At 44.3% G+C, this 18,154-nt stretch overlaps 1 protein-coding gene across 6 annotated transcripts in view; it reads right to left on the minus strand.

Annotated features, from left to right (window-relative positions):
- Positions 1–18,154, minus strand: part of LOC126215025 (uncharacterized) — a 101,899-nt gene that overhangs the window by 39,535 nt on the left and 44,210 nt on the right. For 3 of the 6 annotated variants that reach the window (XM_049941648.1, XM_049941649.1, XM_049941647.1), the window contains exons 6-7: positions 14,473–14,853; positions 815–1,002 (exon numbers count right to left, since the gene is read on the minus strand). In XM_049941648.1, coding sequence (XP_049797605.1) covers positions 815–1,002; positions 14,473–14,853 — 569 coding nt within the window. The remainder of the gene's footprint in view (positions 1–814; positions 1,003–14,472; positions 14,854–18,154) is intronic. The other 3 variants (XM_049941652.1, XM_049941651.1, XM_049941650.1) reach the window with 3 other exon arrangements.

An 18,154-nucleotide genomic window follows, 5' to 3' on the forward strand; every position in this document is an offset into this window, starting at 1 on the left:
CTCCAACGTCGACCAATAGAGTTGAACTGTGTAGGCATATGGGCCCTCCCAGTAAAGTGTAATAAGCCAGTTGCATTGAAATGGAGATTATGTTAAAAAAATAGGTTTTGTTGCCAAAAGAGTGGGTAATAAAATGGTGTATTAGAATCCTAATTCAAACCAACTTGCTTTAAGAAAAAATTGTTGCAAAAAACTTATTTACGGTTAAATAATTAAACGCTTTTGTGCTACTATACTGCATCTGCTCACACTTTGTTGCTCATTCACAAATATTTGGCCAAAAACAGCACTGTAGTCAGACCCCCATCTCACCTACTCACCAGGCATGGGCCGTGTGACTCTTCTTTTCACAAAAATAAAGGAAATATTAAACGTCCTCTGTTCTACAAGCATAAACCATGACATTAAAACGGCATTACTGATAGCATTAAAAGTTATGCCGAAGGTAAAGAGTTCCAGAAGTGTTTTGGGGATTGAAAAAAAAGCACTGGTGTATGTATATAATTGTAGTAGACGAAGAAATAAAAATGTTTACAAAAAACTGAGATTCCCATTATTTTTTGAACACACCTCATATCACCATATTGGGCAGCACTTTATCTCAAACAAGGATTGCTACAATGCAGGCTGCGGCAATAATATCAGAAACGGGAACAAAGTTTGTTATACACTGTAACTGGTGCCTGTTCAGTAAAAATAAGCAAACACCGTAAATGATATAAAACCATCTATGTGAAACTTGCTGGCAGGACACAATTTTAGTAAGCAAGGACTCACAGCAGAGGTACGGCATTGTTCTACACACAATACTGACCCGCGCACGACAAGCTTCCTGAGGCGCGGGTTGTGCTCCGTCAGGGCGATGCCGACCATGCGCACGACTACCACGCCCGGAGCGGAGCGTGTGCCCTTCCCCAGGGAGCAGATCCCTGTGTCAGATACCGACTCCATCAAGCTGGGTGACCAGTCCACGCAGTTGACTCCTGGATGACGACCCTGCAACTGTCAATGGCAATGAATACCTGATGCGGTAAATGAGCTGCTAGAAGAGGGAGGAAAGCCTCTCCCACCACTCCCTCCCCCACCCACCTCTCTCTCTCTCTCTCTCTCTCTCTCTCTCTCTCTCTCTCTCTCTCACACACACACACACACACACACACACAAATTACATAAAAGAAAAAGCTTTCACTTCTTGCTTTGGTGTTTATAGTTCACTTGGAGAAAAAGGAATCCGGAATCCCATAGTATGGGTAGAGATATGTAAAAAAATAAAATAAAAAATTTAAAAACTGTTTAAGTATAGGCTACTAGCAAAAAAGGCAGCTGCTGACGGGTGTGAATATTGGGGGATGAGGAGGGGGAAAAAAAGAAAAAAAGACTTATTACTGTTTAAAAGCTACATATTTTCAAACTGTTTACCCTCTACTGTTTAACCTCTTCAAAATACTCTCCATTACAACACATTTGTCCCATCGATACTTCCACTGTTTGAAACATTTTTTGTACTCATATTTAGATATGGCTGACAGCTCCTCCATTAGTTTTTTCCTTAAATTTTTCAATGTTGTCCAATCGGTGTCCTTTCATGCCCCTTTTCATGTGTGGAAATGAGAAAAACTCGCACAGAGCCAGATCAGGCTTATCTGCAAATAAGGTGCATGGGGCAGCGGATCCATGCCATTTTTAGCCAAAAACTGTCTAACAGAGGTGTGCTAGTGTGTTGTCGTGGTGGAAGAACCAGTCTTCCGTCTGCCTCAAATCGTGTCTTTTTTTGATGAACACTGTTGCACGAGCTTCTCAAAACTTTCAGAAATGAGAAAAACTCGCACAGAGCCAGATCAGGCTTATCTGCAAATAAGGTGCATGGGGCAGCGGATCCATGCCATTTTTAGCCAAAAACTGTCTAACAGAGGTGTGCTAGTGTGTTGTCGTGGTGGAAGAACCAGTCTTCCGTCTGCCTCAAATCGTGTCTTTTTTTGATGAACACTGTTGCACGAGCTTCTCAAAACTTTCAGCTAAAAGGTTTGATTGTTTTCTGACCTGAAGGAACAAACTCTGGATGAACAATGCCTTTGCCAAAAACACACACACACACACACACACACACACACACACACACACACAAAATCAGCATTGTTTTGATGTTTGACTCAGCAATATTTCGGACAGGGTGACGACAACGTCTTCCATTTGCTTGACTGTGTTTCTGGGTCATGAACATAGCACAATGACTTATCACCAGTAATGATCTACGGCAGAAAATCTAGATCAGTTTGAAGCTGCTGTTTCAAAGCACGACATATTTTTAACTAAATGTTCTTTTGATTGTCAGTCAGAACCTGAGAAACATACCTGGCAGCAACCGTTTTCATTCCCAAATCTTCCATGAAACTGAGCTTCAAGACAACCCACTAACCTCAGATAATTCATCAATTGTCTGTCGATGGTCTGTGACCACAAGCTCTCTTACTTTTTCAATATTTTCATCGATTCGGTCTGCTGATGGGTGTCCAGAACAAGGTTTGTCACCAGTCGACATGTCGCCATTTTTAAATCAAGCAAATCACTCATACTTTTTCCCCCCTAACGTCATCTTGATAAGCTGTTTTCAACATTTAAAAGAGTTTCGGCAATATTTTTACCGAGTAGAAAACAAAAATTCATAGATGCACACTGTTCACTTAAATCTGCCATTATAAAAAACTGAACAAGAACAAAAGAGCGCTAGCAAAAACAAGCACTGCAGATGAAAAGAACAAGCCAGGTCGACAACACAGGTGGCACTGAACTGGCAATGAGTTGCGCTACACAAGCCTACGGCAGAAATGCATACTACACTAGCTCCGCCCACCGCAATTTTGTTCCATTTTTTTTTTTGGGGGGGTGGGGGGGGGGGGGGTGGGTATTACAGACCCATCAGTTTAATAGGTCATGGCTACAAAATACTTACAAATTATTTGTAGACGAACGGAAAAACACAGAGTTCAGCCTCAGGAAGGTCCATCTGCATTAGGAAGAAATGTAGGAACATGCGATGCAGCCCAGTCCGTGTAACTTATGTACAAAGATAAACTGAAGAATCAAAATCCTAATTTTATATCACTTTTGATGTTGTCTGCTCAAATATTCTTTCAAATTCTGAAAGTGTCAGTGACAAAATATAGCTAACAACTAGTTATGTATACCTTCCGGCACATCATAAATGTGTGCAGGACTGGGACCCGGACCCGGGACCTTTGACTTTCACATCCAGAGTTCGAGTCTCAGTACAACAGACAGCTTTAATCTGCCAGGAAGTTTCAATATTAAATGGTTGTCTGAAAATGGACATCCCCAGTTTTTGGAAAAAAAAAAAAAAAAAAAAAAAACAGTTCTGTACAACAAATAGAGTTATATCAACAACTGATGATGTACAAGAACAAGAGTCAGTAAATTGGGCAGCATGCTCCAAATTTTAGGGTATATATATTGATGACAACTTGAACTCATTAAGCAAATAAATTTAGCTACTTTTGTCCAATGTTTAACTGCTAGTCTTGGAAGTAAAAAAAATCAACCTCCTGAAATATTTTGCATATTTCCACTCAATAATGTCTTGTGAAATAATTTTCTGTGGTAACTCACCACTTCGAAAGAATGTATTGATTGCACAAAAACGAGTACTACGAATAATATGTGGTTTTCAACCTCAGATGTCAAATAGGCACCACTTCAAGGAGCTTGAGAAGAACAGTGAGGTACATACCTACAATACTAGAGGGAAAAATGACCTCATTACCCTTTATTAAAGGTGTCTGACTCAGGAGTTCAATATGCAGCAACAAAAATCTTTGATCATTTGCCCAATACAATAATATGTCTGACAGGTGCACAGAATATTTTAAATCTTACCTAAGATCATTCTATTCCATGGAAGAATTTCTATATACGAGGTGTGATGAAGTAACTTGAATTTTCTTTTTATTTCGTGGGCTTCGTCACCCGATTTTCAAAACTTTTTTGAATCTTGTCGGTACAAATTCCAGATGTATGTTTGTATTTTCAGCTGTTTTGAATATTTACTTTATTGTTGACAGTCTAAAGGGTTTACACATTTTTGAGGGCTCAGTGAATTTTTACTTATGAAAAGGTTCTAGCAAAGAATATGCATTAAATTTTGCCTGAAATGTGGAATAAATGCAGCACCGCATTCAAAATGTCGATTGTAGCTTTTAATGACTCTAATATGTGCAAGACAAGAGTTTACGAGCGATGTAAATGTTTCAAGCACATTGATTGCTGATGTGGGAGGAATAAAGAAAATGGTTCTGGAAAATTGCCGAATCAGCAGCAGGCAGGTTGCTGGTGATGTCTGCATATCCTTTGACTCACATCAAGCTGTTTTTTCAGTTGTTTTTGGCATGAAATGTCTAGCAGCAAAGTTTGTTCCAAAATGGTTGAATTTTGACCAAAAAAATCATCATGCAGACATTGTTCTAGAATTGGTGAATGAAGTCGATAATGATCCAGAATTTCTAAGGACTCTGGAAAAAAAAAAGTTTTTTATATAGTTATAATAGAGGGAAACATTCCACATAGGAAAAATATATCTAAAAACAAAGATGATGTGACTTACCAAATGAAAGTGCTGGCAGGTCGACAGACGCACAAACGAACACAAACATACACACAAAATTCAAGCTTTCGCAACAAACTGTTGCCTCATCAGGAAAGAGGGAAGGAGAGGGAAAGACGAAAGGATGTGGGTTTTAAGGGAGAAGGTAAGGAGTCATTCCAATCCCAGGAGCGGAAAGACTTACCTTAGGGGGAAAAAAGGACGGGTATACACTCGCACACACACACACACACACACACACACACACACACACACACACACACACACATATCCATCCACACATATACATACACAAGCAGACATCTCACAAGCAGACATATTTAAAGACAAAGAGTTTGGGCAGAGATGTCAGTCGAGGCAGAAGTGCAGAGGCAAAGATGTTGTTGAATGACAGGTGAGGTATGAGCGGCGGCAACTTGAAATTAGCGGAGATTGAGGCCTGGTGGATAACGAGAAGAGAGGATATATTGAAGAGCAAGTTCCCATCTCCGGAGCTCAGATAAGTTGGTGTTAGTGGGAAGTATCCAGATAACCCGGACGGTGTAACACTGCGCCAAGATGTGCTGGCCGTGCACCAAGGCATGTTTAGCCACAGGGTGATCCTCATTACCAACAAACACTGTCTGCCTGTGTCCATTCATGCGAATGGACAGTTTGTTGCTGGTCATTCCCACATAGAATGCATCACAATGTAGGCAGGTCAGTTGGTAGATCACGTGGGTGCTTTCACACGTGGCTCTGCCTTTGATCGTGTACACCTTCCGGGTTACAGGACTGGAGTAGGTGGTGGTGGTGGGAGGGTGCATGGGACAGGTTTTACACCGGGGACGGTTACAAGGGTAGGAGCCAGAGGGTAGGGAAGGTGGTTTGGGGATTTCATAGGGATGAACTAAGAGGTTACGAAGGTTAGGTGGACGGCGGAAAGACACTCTTGGTGGAGTGGGGAGGATTTAATGAAGGATGGATCTCATTTCAGGGCAGGATTTGAGGAAGTCGTATCCCTGCTGGAGAGCCACATTCAGAATCTGATCCAGTCCCGGAAAGAATCCTGTCACAAGTGGGGCACTTTTGTGGTTCTTCTGTGGGAGGTTCTGGGTTTGAGAGGATGAGGAAGTGGCTCTGGTTATTTGCTTCTGTACCAGGTCGGGAGGGTAGTTGCGGGATGCGAAAGCTGTTGTCAGGTTGTTGGTGTAATGCTTCAGGGATTCCGGACTGGAGCAGATTCGTTTGCCACGAAGACCTAGGCTGTAGGGAAGGGACCGTTTGATGTGGAATGGGTGGCAGCTGTCGTAATGGAGGTACTGTTGCTTGTTGGTGGGTGTGATGTGGACGGACGTGTGAAGCTGGCCATTGGACAGGTGGAGGTCAACATCAAGGAAAGTGGCATGGGATTTGGAGTAGGACCAGGTGAATCTGATGGAACCAAAGGAGTTGAGGTTGGAGAGGAAATTCTGGAGTTCTTCTTCACTGTGAGTCCAGATCATGAAGATGCCATCAATAAATCTGTACCAAACTTTGGGTTGGCAGGCCTGGGTAACCAAGAAGGCTTCCTCTAAGCGACCCATGAACAGGTTGGCGTACGAGGGGGCCATCCTGTTACCCATGGCTGTTCCCTTTAATTGTTGGTATGTCTGGTCTTCAAAAGTGAAGAAGTTGTGGGTCAGGATGAAGCTGGCTAAGGTAACCAGGATGGCCCCTTCGTACGCCAACCTATTCATGGGTCGCTTAGAGGAAGCCTTCTTGGTTACCCAGGCCTGCCAACCCAAAGTTTGGTACAGATTTATTGATGACATCTTCATGATCTGGACTCACAGTGAAGAAGAACTCCAGAATTTCCTCTCCAACCTCAACTCCTTTGGTTCCATCAGATTCACCAGGTCCTACTCCAAATCCCATGCCACTTTCCTTGATGTTGACCTCCACCTGTCCAATGGCCAGCTTCACACGTCCGTCCACATCAAACCCACCAACAAGCAACAGTACCTCCATTACGACAGCTGCCACCCATTCCACATCAAATGGTCCCTTCCCTACAGCCTAGGTCTTCGTGGCAAACGAATCTGCTCCAGTCCGGAATCCCTGAAGCATTACACCAACAACCTGACAACAGCTTTCGCATCCCGCAACTACCCTCCCGACCTGGTACAGAAGCAAATAACCAGAGCCACTTCCTCATCCTCTCAAACCCAGAACCTCCCACAGAAGAACCACAAAAGTGCCCCACTTGTGACAGGATACTTTCCGGGACTGGATCAGATTCTGAATGTGGCTCTCCAGCAGGGATACGACTTCCTCAAATCCTGCCCTGAAATGAGATCCATCCTTCATTAAATCCTCCCCACTCCACCAAGAGTGTCTTTCCGCCGTCCACCTAACCTTCGTAACCTCTTAGTTCATCCCTATGAAATCCCCAAACCACCTTCCCTACCCTCTGGCTCCTACCCTTGTAACCGCCCCCGGTGTAAAACCTGTCCCATGCACCCTCCCACCACCACCTACTCCAGTCCTGTAACCCGGAAGGTGTACACGATCAAAGGCAGAGCCACGTGTGAAAGCACCCACGTGATCTACCAACTGACCTGCCTACACTGTGAAGCTTTCTATGTGGGAATGACCAGCAACAAACTGTCCATTCGCATGAATGGACACAGGCAGACAGTGTTTGTTGGTAATGAGGATCACCCTGTGGCTAAACATGCCTTGGTGCACGGCCAGCACATGTTGGCGCAGTGTTACACCGTCCGGGTTATCTGGATACTTCCCACTAACACCAACCTATCCGAGCTCCGGAGATGGGATCTTGCTCTTCAATATATCCTCTCTTCTCGTTATCCACCAGGCCTCAATCTCCGCTAATTTCAAGTTGCCGCCGCTCATACCTCACCTGTCATTCAACAACATCTTTGCCTCTGCACTTCTGCCTCGACTGACATCTCTGCCCAAACTCTTTGTCTTTAAATATGTCTGCTTGTGAGATGTCTGCTTGTGTCTGTATATGTGTGGATGGATATGCGTGTGTGTGTGCGCGCGAGTGTATACCCGTCCTTTTTTCCCCCTAAGGTAAGTCTTTCCGCTCCCGGGATTGGAATGACTCCTTACCTTCTCCCTTAAAACCCACATCCTTTCGTCTTTCCCTCTCCTTCCCTCTTTCCTGATGAGGCAACAGTTTGTTGCGAAAGCTTGAATTTTGTGTGTGTGTCTATCGACCTGCCAGTGCTTACGTTCGGTAAGTCACATCACCAGAGGGAAACATTCCACGTAGGAAAAATATATCTAAAAACAAAGATGATGTGACTTACCAAATGAAAGTGCTGGCAGGTCGACAGACTCACAAACGAACACAAACATACACACAAAATTCAAGCTTTCGCAACAAACTGTTGCCTCATCAGGAAAGAGGGAAGGAGAGGGAAAGACTAAAGGATGTGGGTTTTAAGGGAGAGGGTAAGGAGTCATTCCAGTCCCGGGACCGGAAAGACTTACCTTAGGGGGAAAAAAGGACGGGTATACATTCGCGCGCGCGCGCGCACACACACACACACACACACACACACACACACACACACACACACACACACACACACACATCCATCCATCCATACATATACAGACACAAGCAGACATATTTGAGAGGATGAGGAAGTGGCTCTGGATATAAGAAAGATGATGAGACTTACCAAACAAAAGCGCTGGCAGGTCGATAGACACACAAACAAACACAAATATACACACAAAATTCAAGCTTTCGCAACAAACTGTTGCCTCATCAGGAAAGAGGGAAGGAGAGGGAAAGACGAAAGGATGTGGGTTTTAAGGGAGAGGGTAAGGAGTCATACACACACATATCCATCCACACATACAGACACAAGCAGACATATTTAAATATGTCTGCTTGTGTCTGTATGTGTGGATGGATGTGTGTGTGTGTGCGCGAGTGTATACCTGTCCTTTTTTCCCCCTAAGGTAAGTCTTTCCGCTCCCGGGATTGGAATGACTCCTTACCCTCTCCCTTAAAACCCACATCCTTTCGTCTTTCCCTCTCCTTCCCTCTTTCCTGATGAGGCAACAGTTTGTTGCGAAAGCTTGAATTTTGTGTGTATATTTGTGTTTGTTTGTGTGTCTATCGACCTGCCAGCGCTTTTGTTTGGTAAGTCTCATCATCTTTCTTTTTAGATATATTTTTTCCACGTGGAATGTTTCCCTAAAGATGATGTGACTTACCAAACGAAAGCGCTGGCACGTCGATAGACACACAAACATACACACAAAATTCTAGCTTTCGCAACCAACGGTTGCCTCATCAGGAAAGAGGGATTCAGGAGATATATATATATTATATGACGTCGAAACCGAGGCACAATCATCCCAGTGGTATCTGCCTGAAAAGCTGAACACAAAGAAATTTGACAAGTTCTATCACATGCAAAGGTTCTTCTCACTGTTTACTTCAATTACAATGGGATAGTGCAGTCTGAGTTCCTGCCTTATGGCCATACAGTCAATAAGGAATACCACCTGGAAGTTATGCGCTGTTTGCGTGAAGCAATGTGAAGAAAATGGCCAGAACTGTTGCAAAAGCACTTGTGAAAATTGCATCCCAATAAAGCTCCCGCATCACACCTCAGTGATCGATTGTGACTCTCTCCCCCTCCCCCCCCCCCCCTTTGCTCCTTCTGCATTGCAGGGAGAAGTCTAGGTACCCATCTTGCACTGACCTGTTTTTGTGTGCAAATGATCATGCACAATATGGAAATTGGTTGTTGTAGATAACAATCTGACTGAGACCCCTACTATAAAGAGGGTGATTACCGTCAATAGTCTCACTGTGTCACACCCGTGACTTACCAGTGACCCATTATTCAGGATATTCGTGTGTGGCAGACAATCTTTGAAACTGTTTCAGTCTGACTTCTGTGTTACACTAGTGTCCCACAAAACTTTGTCAAAGGCCTGTTTTACGTGACACGTGTCACACCTATGAGTAACTCTGCTACCGATCACATCACGAGTGGGTCAATGACACGAATGATCAACCGACTGTGGATATGTAGAGAACTATGGTGTTAGTAGATAACATCACTCATGTTACAATGATGGGTTTTTTCCGTAATCCATTTTGTTGTTTTACTTTGGGCACTAAGATTTTACAATACTTGCAGAGAGAAAAGCCTACATTGTGCATGAATAAAAATATACAATGGAAAATCAGGGGGAGAATAACAAGAACATGAATTAGGATATCTAAAACAACTGTTTTCTGCGTCATGCACGATCATTTGCAAATAGAAAAGGCCAGTGCAAGATGGATGCCCGGACTTCTGTCTGCAATGCAGAAGGAGCAGCACACAACTTGTTGCACCAAACTTTTGGAGCTGTGTCATGGCAACCTGAAATAAGTACTAGAAACCATTGTTACAGGGGACAAAACTATAGTTCTCTATTACGATCCTCCGTCCAAAAGAGGATCTCTCAAATGGCCGTCCAAAAGAGGATCTCTCAAATGGCGTAAACCAGGTGAAGTTTCACCAGGAAAAGCAAAAGTCCACGAGAGTCGTGCAATACTCTTAGGGGATTCCAGAGGAATTTTCTTAGCTGATTTCAATAAAAAGAATATTGAGCACAATACAATGCTTCACTTCTGCACGAATTGTGCAACTCCATCAGACTAAAGAGGTGAGGAAGGTTTCACGTGGTGTTTGTTTTCTCCATGACAATCACCAGTGCACCTGTAGGCAACTGCCAAGGCCACAGTAAAGAAACGTGCCTTCTAGGAGATTGACCCCTTCTCCCTGCCCCCACCCTATAGTCCGGATCTAGCTTCCAAGTGCCTACTACCTTTTCTCCTAAGTGCAGAAAGATTTTTGAGGAACGAAATTTGATTATGATGAAGTGTTCAGTCAGATATCAATGTTGAAATTTTTACAGTATGTTGCTATCATATAGGTGTACAAACTGTGCACAAGTCATATTTTTATATTTAGTCTCACCTGAGATAACTAACTTCAAACTTTACAAAAAATGAAAATTTTCCAAATTTCAAAAATTCATTAAAATTTAAGGAAACATTTGCAAGTGTTTTTGCTCTATATGAGGCAAGTAGTGTATGATATCTAACTATAGGAAAAAAATAGACACTCATAAATCACTCCTTGTTTGTTATTTTTAGGCTTAAAAAGTGGATTTATGAAAATTTGGATACCAAACTTTGGAGTTAATTTAGACTGGTTATTTTTGAATTTGGATATTTTGTGTCATAGACAATGTTGTAGAGGACACTTTTCTAAAAACAATCATGTCATTTGCAATGTTGTAACTTAACCCAGTGCAGAGATATTCAAATTTTCGCTAATGTCTCCAGACTGAATAATCGTCGCGCACCTACAAATAAAAATGGCTGCCATCCAGTAAAGGTGACAGATAAATTATTTTAAAAAAACTGTTTTGAACTTCTCAAATATAGGGCAATCACACATAAAAAATTAAAATATTTAAAATTGGTCAAGCAACCATCACTGGACCACTTCATACGGATAAACCCGGCAGCTAAAGACAGCCAATTCAGTCTCTAGCAGCTCCGCTTGAGATGTGAAAATTAGAGATGAAGCGAAGGTAAAAGAAAAATGAGATATACTTGGCACGGTAAGTATGCTCATGAGGATGGTCTTTCACAACCTATCACCACAACAGAGCAAAATTACATGGCTGACAGCTCCCAGAACACACGAATGCACGCACACACGAATGCACGCACACACGCGTGTAAGCAAGCAAGTAAGTAAGTAAACACAAGGGGGGGGGAGGGAGGGGGGGATGTTGGTAGAATGTGGCACATTCCCTCATCACACCACACACACCCTCCCCCCCCCCCCTCCCATTCACTGCTCCTCTCCTTTTCCATTTCCCGTTTCCCACCCCACCTCCTCCCTTCCCCAAAGCACAGATACTGCACCTAGTGGCACTCTGTCGTCCTCCATCTAATCCCGGCATGCTCCACCGAACAGCATTCTCCTCTCCCCCACCTGTGCCCTGCTGTCCCTTCCCCTTACCTGGCCCCTCCAGACTGCTGCTATTCAACAATTTCAGGAGTGACATACCACTTCAAAGAAATTTGTCTCTCTGTCTGAAAAATGATAGTCATAACCTTGAGCAAGCATTTTTGTTTTGTTATTTCAGTAAGTGTTTGTTTTGTGTCACATATTATGCAGGAAGCATGTAACGAGAGTGAAAATGGATGCAGCATATCTGCAAGGCAGGGGTGACGGGCATCTGGATTCCTACACACGGAGACACTCATTCGTAGGTGCAGTTATTACGTGAAAACGCCGTCCCACTGCAGAGATTCACTGTGAACCACAGAATCTCCACGTGCGAGACAATGGTCGTGAAGTCACTTGTCAAAGGAGAGACACAGAGGACAGAGCTAAATTACAAATGCAGATATTGATTGTGAGCTTCATTAAAGTTGTATGCTACAGTAAAATCTAACATGGAACGAATACATAAGAGGTAAAATACGTGTGCAATAAAGCAGCAGCATGTGAATTTATTTTGTGGTGACTAGTGATGGATTTCCAGCTGGCACAGGCTTGGCATCTTCAAGAACAGTCTGCTGTCTTCAGATACAGCAACACAGTCCAGTCAAACAGTAAACAGAGTAAAGTAAAGGCAACCACAAAAACCTGTGGCCCATATAGTCTACCTCATTACAATGCCCAAACAACAGCAGCCGCATTACATTCCAAAATGGATTCCAGTCAGACCTGAAGGAGGTGGTCATGATGCGTATGAACTGTGCTTGCTTTTGTGTGTTTCATTTTCTAAAGAATATGTTGATCAAAAGCTAAATGTGTAATGGTCTTTTCATTTGCCTGCCTGCAACTCAATTTGTCATCTTTATGGTGAGTAGGAATCTATGTTTTTCCTTATACTGTTACTACACTCATCCTCATAAATTAAGGATAATGCTGATACATGATGAAACAATGCTATGGTGGGCGGTCTGATGGTTTAAATCACCTCGGGGTATGACCATGCCATGCATCTGACCTGCAGTCGCCGCACGGTGGTGCTGGCAGCAGTCCACATACGCAGAGGTGTGTTGGTGCATGTCAGAGTACCGTGCAGAGAGTAAGTGTGCAGACGTTTTCAGACGTGCTAATGGTGACTGTGTGTTGAAAATGGCTCAAAGAACACATATTGATGACGTTGAGGGGTAGAATACTAGGGCGACTGGGGGCTGGTCAAACACAGCAGGTCGTAGCACGGGCCCTCTGCGTGCCACAAAGTATGATCTCAAGATTATGGTAACAATTCCAGCAGACAGGAAACGTGTCCAGGCGCTACAGTACGGGACATTCACAGTGTACAACACTACAAGAAGACCGATATATCACCATCAGTGCACGTAGATGGCCACAAACTACTGCAGGTAGCCTTGCTCGGGACCTTACCGCAGCCACTGGGACAGTTGTCTCCAGACAGACGACTGAACGGAAATGGTTTATTCGCCCGGAAACCTGCAAGGTGCATTCCTCTGACCCCTGGTCACAGAAGAACCTGTAAAGCCTGGTCTCAAGTACATGGTCGTTGGAACAGTGATCCCATGTTATCTTCATGGACGAGTCCAGGTGTAGTCTGAACAGTGATTCTCGCCGGGTTTTCCTCTAGCGTGAACCAGGAACCAGATACCAACCCCTTAATGTCCTTGACAGGGACCTGTATGGAGGTCGTGGTTTAATGGTGTGGGGTGGCATTACGATTGGTGCACGTACACCCCTGATGTCTTTGACAGATGAACTGTAACACGTCAGGTGCATCCGGGTGTCATTTTGCACCAGTATGTCCGCCCTCTCAGGGGTGCAGTGGATCCCACCTTCCTCTTGATGGATGATAACGCACGGCCCCAGCGAGCAGTCATTGTGGAGGAGTGCCTTGAAACAGGAGATGTCAGGCGAATGGAGTGGCCTGGCTGTTCTACAGACCTAAACCCCATAGAGCACGTCTGGGATACTCTCAGTCGACGTATCGCTGCACGTCTTCAAACCTCTAGGACACTTCAGGGGCTCCGACAGGCACTGGTGCAAAAATGGGAGGCTATAGCCCAGCAGCTGCTCGACCACCTGATCCAGAGTATGCCAACCCATTGTGCAGCCTGTGTACGTGTGCATGGTGATGATATCCCATATTGATGTCGGGGTACATGCGGAGGAAACAGTGGCGTTGTGTAGCACGTGTTTGGGACGGTTTTCTCAACTTATCACCAATACCGTAGACTTACAGATCCGTGCCGTGTGTGTTCCCTATGTGCCTATGTTCTTAGTGCCAGTTTTGTGTGAGGTCACGTCGTGTGGCACCACATTCTGTAATTATCCTTAATTTATGAGCACGAGTGTATTTACAGTATCATCTGCTGCATGGCTGCTTTGCACTTATCTCTGCTTTACACTTTCCTTCTCCTGGTGATGAATGTTCTTAGTTGTAAAGTTACAATCTTTATTAAAGGTGTCACTGCATAAAATGATTTCAGTTCTGATTACGAAGCAAACTTTAGGAATTTTTACGTACATGTTCAACTTTTTGCCCGCAATCCGGGAGAGAGGTAGGCACAGCTCATTCCCCCCTCCCCGGAAAGTCTCCTCACCCCGTGGTCAACACAGCAGTCCGTCTCGCTCCCTCTGCTCCCCACAACTCCACTGGCAGTTGGAAAACTCACTGCAAATACACCGTACAGGAATAACGTGCGGGAGTGCCCCAGCAGAGTCACTCTTAACTCAACGCGGATCAGACAGGGGTAATCGCAGAAAAGGCAACCCACTAGAGAGCAGGGGAACCGCGAGACGACATGACTACGGCGTTACCGTGTGCCCGACCTCGTGGTGCCAGCTGCTGTGGGCGTGCTGGTGGTGGTCGTCGTCGGGCGGCGGGCTGCAGCGCCCCCCGGTGCCCCAGCAGCCGCAGTTGGCGCCGCCGTAGCAGGGCCGCCCGCCCCCGCTGCCGCCACCCCACTCGGGCGGTGCCTCGCCGCAGCGGCAGCGCGGCACGGGCCAGCGCCCGGCCGCGGAAGCGCCCGCGGTGCAGGGCAACAGCTCGGCGTCACTGCCGTCCGAAGAGTCCGAGCTGTCGGCGATGGCGGACGCGACGGCACCCGGCCGCTCCAGCAGGAGCTCCTCCAGCCGCTGCAGTTGGCTGAAGCACATCACCTCCGGATCCCCCACCGGTGTCTGCCTCAAGTCCAGCACCTGCCACACCCGTGAACAAATATTAAAATACGGGACACCCGAGGGAAAAGGACCATTTTAAATCTGCACTACAGCGAGTTCTGGAGTATCCGAGTTAACGAGAACCTGACACCGAACAAATAGCAGAGCAAAATCCAGACAATCAAAAACTGCTATTTACTATATTTACAAAACACGCTACATTTCACATTTTAAAATCCACTGCACTCCAGACACATTACTTGCCAGAAATAGACAATTTATTTACAAAACTACACTTAAACCAAACTAATTCGTATCAGTATGAAACTTCCTGGCAGATTAAAACCGTGTGCCGGATTGAGACTCAAACTCGGGACCTTTGGCTTTCTTTCAGTTAACTTTTGGGAAATATTTATCCAGTTTTTCTGTTTTTGCTCTTCATTTATTATTTTCCTGATTTTCCAGATAGTCAAAGCATTAATATAGTGGAACATCCTCTAACGACAGACCACCAGATTTAAGTACCTCAGTGTGTGCTGTAACAGGTTCCTCAATCACCTCTTATTCTCTCCCCTGCCTATATCTGGCACATTTAGCTGCACAAATGCCACATACCTGTGCAGATAGCCTACAGTGTTAAGGCAAAGGAGAGGGTGAATCAAATCTAATCGGCCTACATCTACATCTATTAAGTGGCTACTCTGCACATCACACTTACATCACACGTAAGTGTCTGGCAGAGGGTTCAGTGTCAGTGTGCGAACCATTCAACAAAACATCAGGGATATAGGTTTTCGGAGCAAAAGGCCCACTCTTGTACCCTTGATGACTGTGCAACACAAAGCTTTACGCTTCACCTGGGTCCTTCAACACTGACATTGGACTGTTGATAACTTGAAACATGTCGCCTGGTCAGATGAGTCTCGTTGTTGTCTTCAGTCCTGAGACTGGTTTGCTGCAGCTCTCCATGCTACTCTATCCTCTGCGAGCTTCTTCATCTCCCAGTAACTACTGCAACCTACATCCTTCTGAATCTGCTTAGTGTATTCATCTCTTGGTCTCCCTCTACGATTTTTACCCTCCACGCTGCCCTCCAGTACTAAATTGGTGATCCCTTGATGTCTCAGAATATGCCCTACCAACCGATCCCTTCCTCTAGTTAAGGTGTGCCACAAATTTCTCTTCTCTCCAATTCTATTCAATACCTCCTCATTAGTTATTTCATCTATCCATCTAATCATAAGCATTCTTCTGTAACACCACATTTCGAAAGCTTTTATTCTCTTCTTGTCTAAACTATTTATCGTCCACGTTTCACTTCCATACAAGGCTACACTCCATATAAGTACTTTCAGAAACGACTTCCTGACACAAATCTATACTCGATGTTAACAAATTTCTCTTCTTCAGAAACGTTTTCCTTGCCATTGCCAGTCTACATTTTATATCTTCTCTACTTCGACAATCGTCAATTATTTTGCTCCCCAAATAGCAAAACTCCTTCACTTCTTTAGGTGTCTCATTTCCTAATCTAATTCCCTCAGCATCACCCAACTTAATTCGACTACATTCCATTATCCTCGTTTTGCTTTTGTTGATGTTCATCTTATACCCTCCTTTCAAGACACTGTCCATTCTGTTCAACTGCTCTTCCAAATCCTTTGCTGCCTCTGACAGAATTACAATGTCATCAACAAACCTTAATGTTTTTATTTCTTCTCCATGGATTTTAATACCTACTCCAAATTTTTCTTTTGTTTCCTTTACTGCTTGCTCAATATACAGACTGAATAGCATCGGGGAGAGGCTACAACCCTGTCTCACTCCCTTCCCAACCACTGCTTCCCTTTCATGCCCCTCGACTCATATAAATGCCATCTGGTTTCTATAGAAATTGTAAATAGCCTTTCGCTCCCTGTATTTTACCCCTGCCACCTTCAGAATTTGAAAGAGAGTATTCCAGTCAACATTGTCAAAAGCTTTCTCTAAGTCTACAAATGCTAGAAACGTGGGTTTGTCTTTCCTTAATCTTTCTTCTAAGATGAGTCATAGGGTCAGTATGCCAACATTTCTACGGAATCAAATTGAACAGATAGCACAGCAAAATCCAGACAATCGAAAACTGCTATTTACTGGATTTACAAAACACGCTACATGTCACATTTTAAAATCCATTGCACTCCAGACATGTTAATTGCAGAAATAGACAATTTATTTACAAAACTACACTTAAACTAAACTAATTCGTATCACTCTGAAACTTCCTGGAGGATTAAAACTGTGTGGCAGATAGAGACTCGAAATCGGGACCTTAGCCTTTCTTTCAGTTAACTTTTGGGAAATATTTAGCCAATTTTTCTGTTTCTGCTCTCCATTCATTATCTTCCTGATGAAAGGGTCTCATTTCCCAGATAGTCAAAGCATTAATATAGTGGAATATGCTCGAATGACAGACCACCAGATTTATGAACCTCAGTGTTTGCCGTAACAGGTTCCTCAATCACCTCGTATTCCCTCCACTGCCTACATCTGCCTCATTTAGCTGCTCAAATGCCACATACCTGTGCAGATAGCCGAGTGTGTTAATCTGCCACTTAACAGACCCGCAAAGGTGAGGCTGAATCAGATCGAATCTGCCTACATCTACTACGTGGCTACTCTGCACATCACACTTAAGTGTCTGGCAGAGGGTTCAGTGTCAGTGTGCGAACCATTCAACGAAATATCAGCAATATATGCTTTCGGAACCAAAGGCCCACTCGTGTACCCTTGTCGACTGTGCGACAAACCTTTACGCCTCACCTGGACCTGTCAACACTGACATTCGACTGTTGATAACTGGAAACATGTCGCCTGGTCAGACGAGTCTCATATCAAATTGTATCGAGATGGACATGTACAGGTATGGAGACAACCTCACAAATCCATGGATCCTGTGTGTCAGCAGGGGACTGTTCGAGCAGGTGGAGGCTCTGTAATGCTGTGGGGTGTGTGCAAGTGAAGCGATATGGGATCCCATATATGTCTAGATATGACTGACAGATAACACGTACTTAAGTATTCTGTCTGATCACTTGCATCCATTCATGTCCATTGTGCATTAGGCACTTCCAGCAGGACAATGCGACACCCCACACGTCCAGAATTGCTACAGAGTTTGAACACTTCCGCTGGCCACCAAACTCCCCAGTCGTGAACATTATTGAGCAAATCTGGGATGCATGCAACATGCTCTTCAGAAGAGATCTCCACCCCCTCATACTCTCATGGATTTATGGACAGCTATGGTGTTAATTCCCTTCAGCACTTCTTAAGATATTAGTTGGGTCCGTGTCACGTC

The sequence above is a fragment of the Schistocerca nitens genome, chromosome 12, assembly GCF_023898315.1.
Source record: "Schistocerca nitens isolate TAMUIC-IGC-003100 chromosome 12, iqSchNite1.1, whole genome shotgun sequence".
NCBI classification, from domain to species: domain Eukaryota; kingdom Metazoa; phylum Arthropoda; class Insecta; order Orthoptera; family Acrididae; genus Schistocerca; species Schistocerca nitens.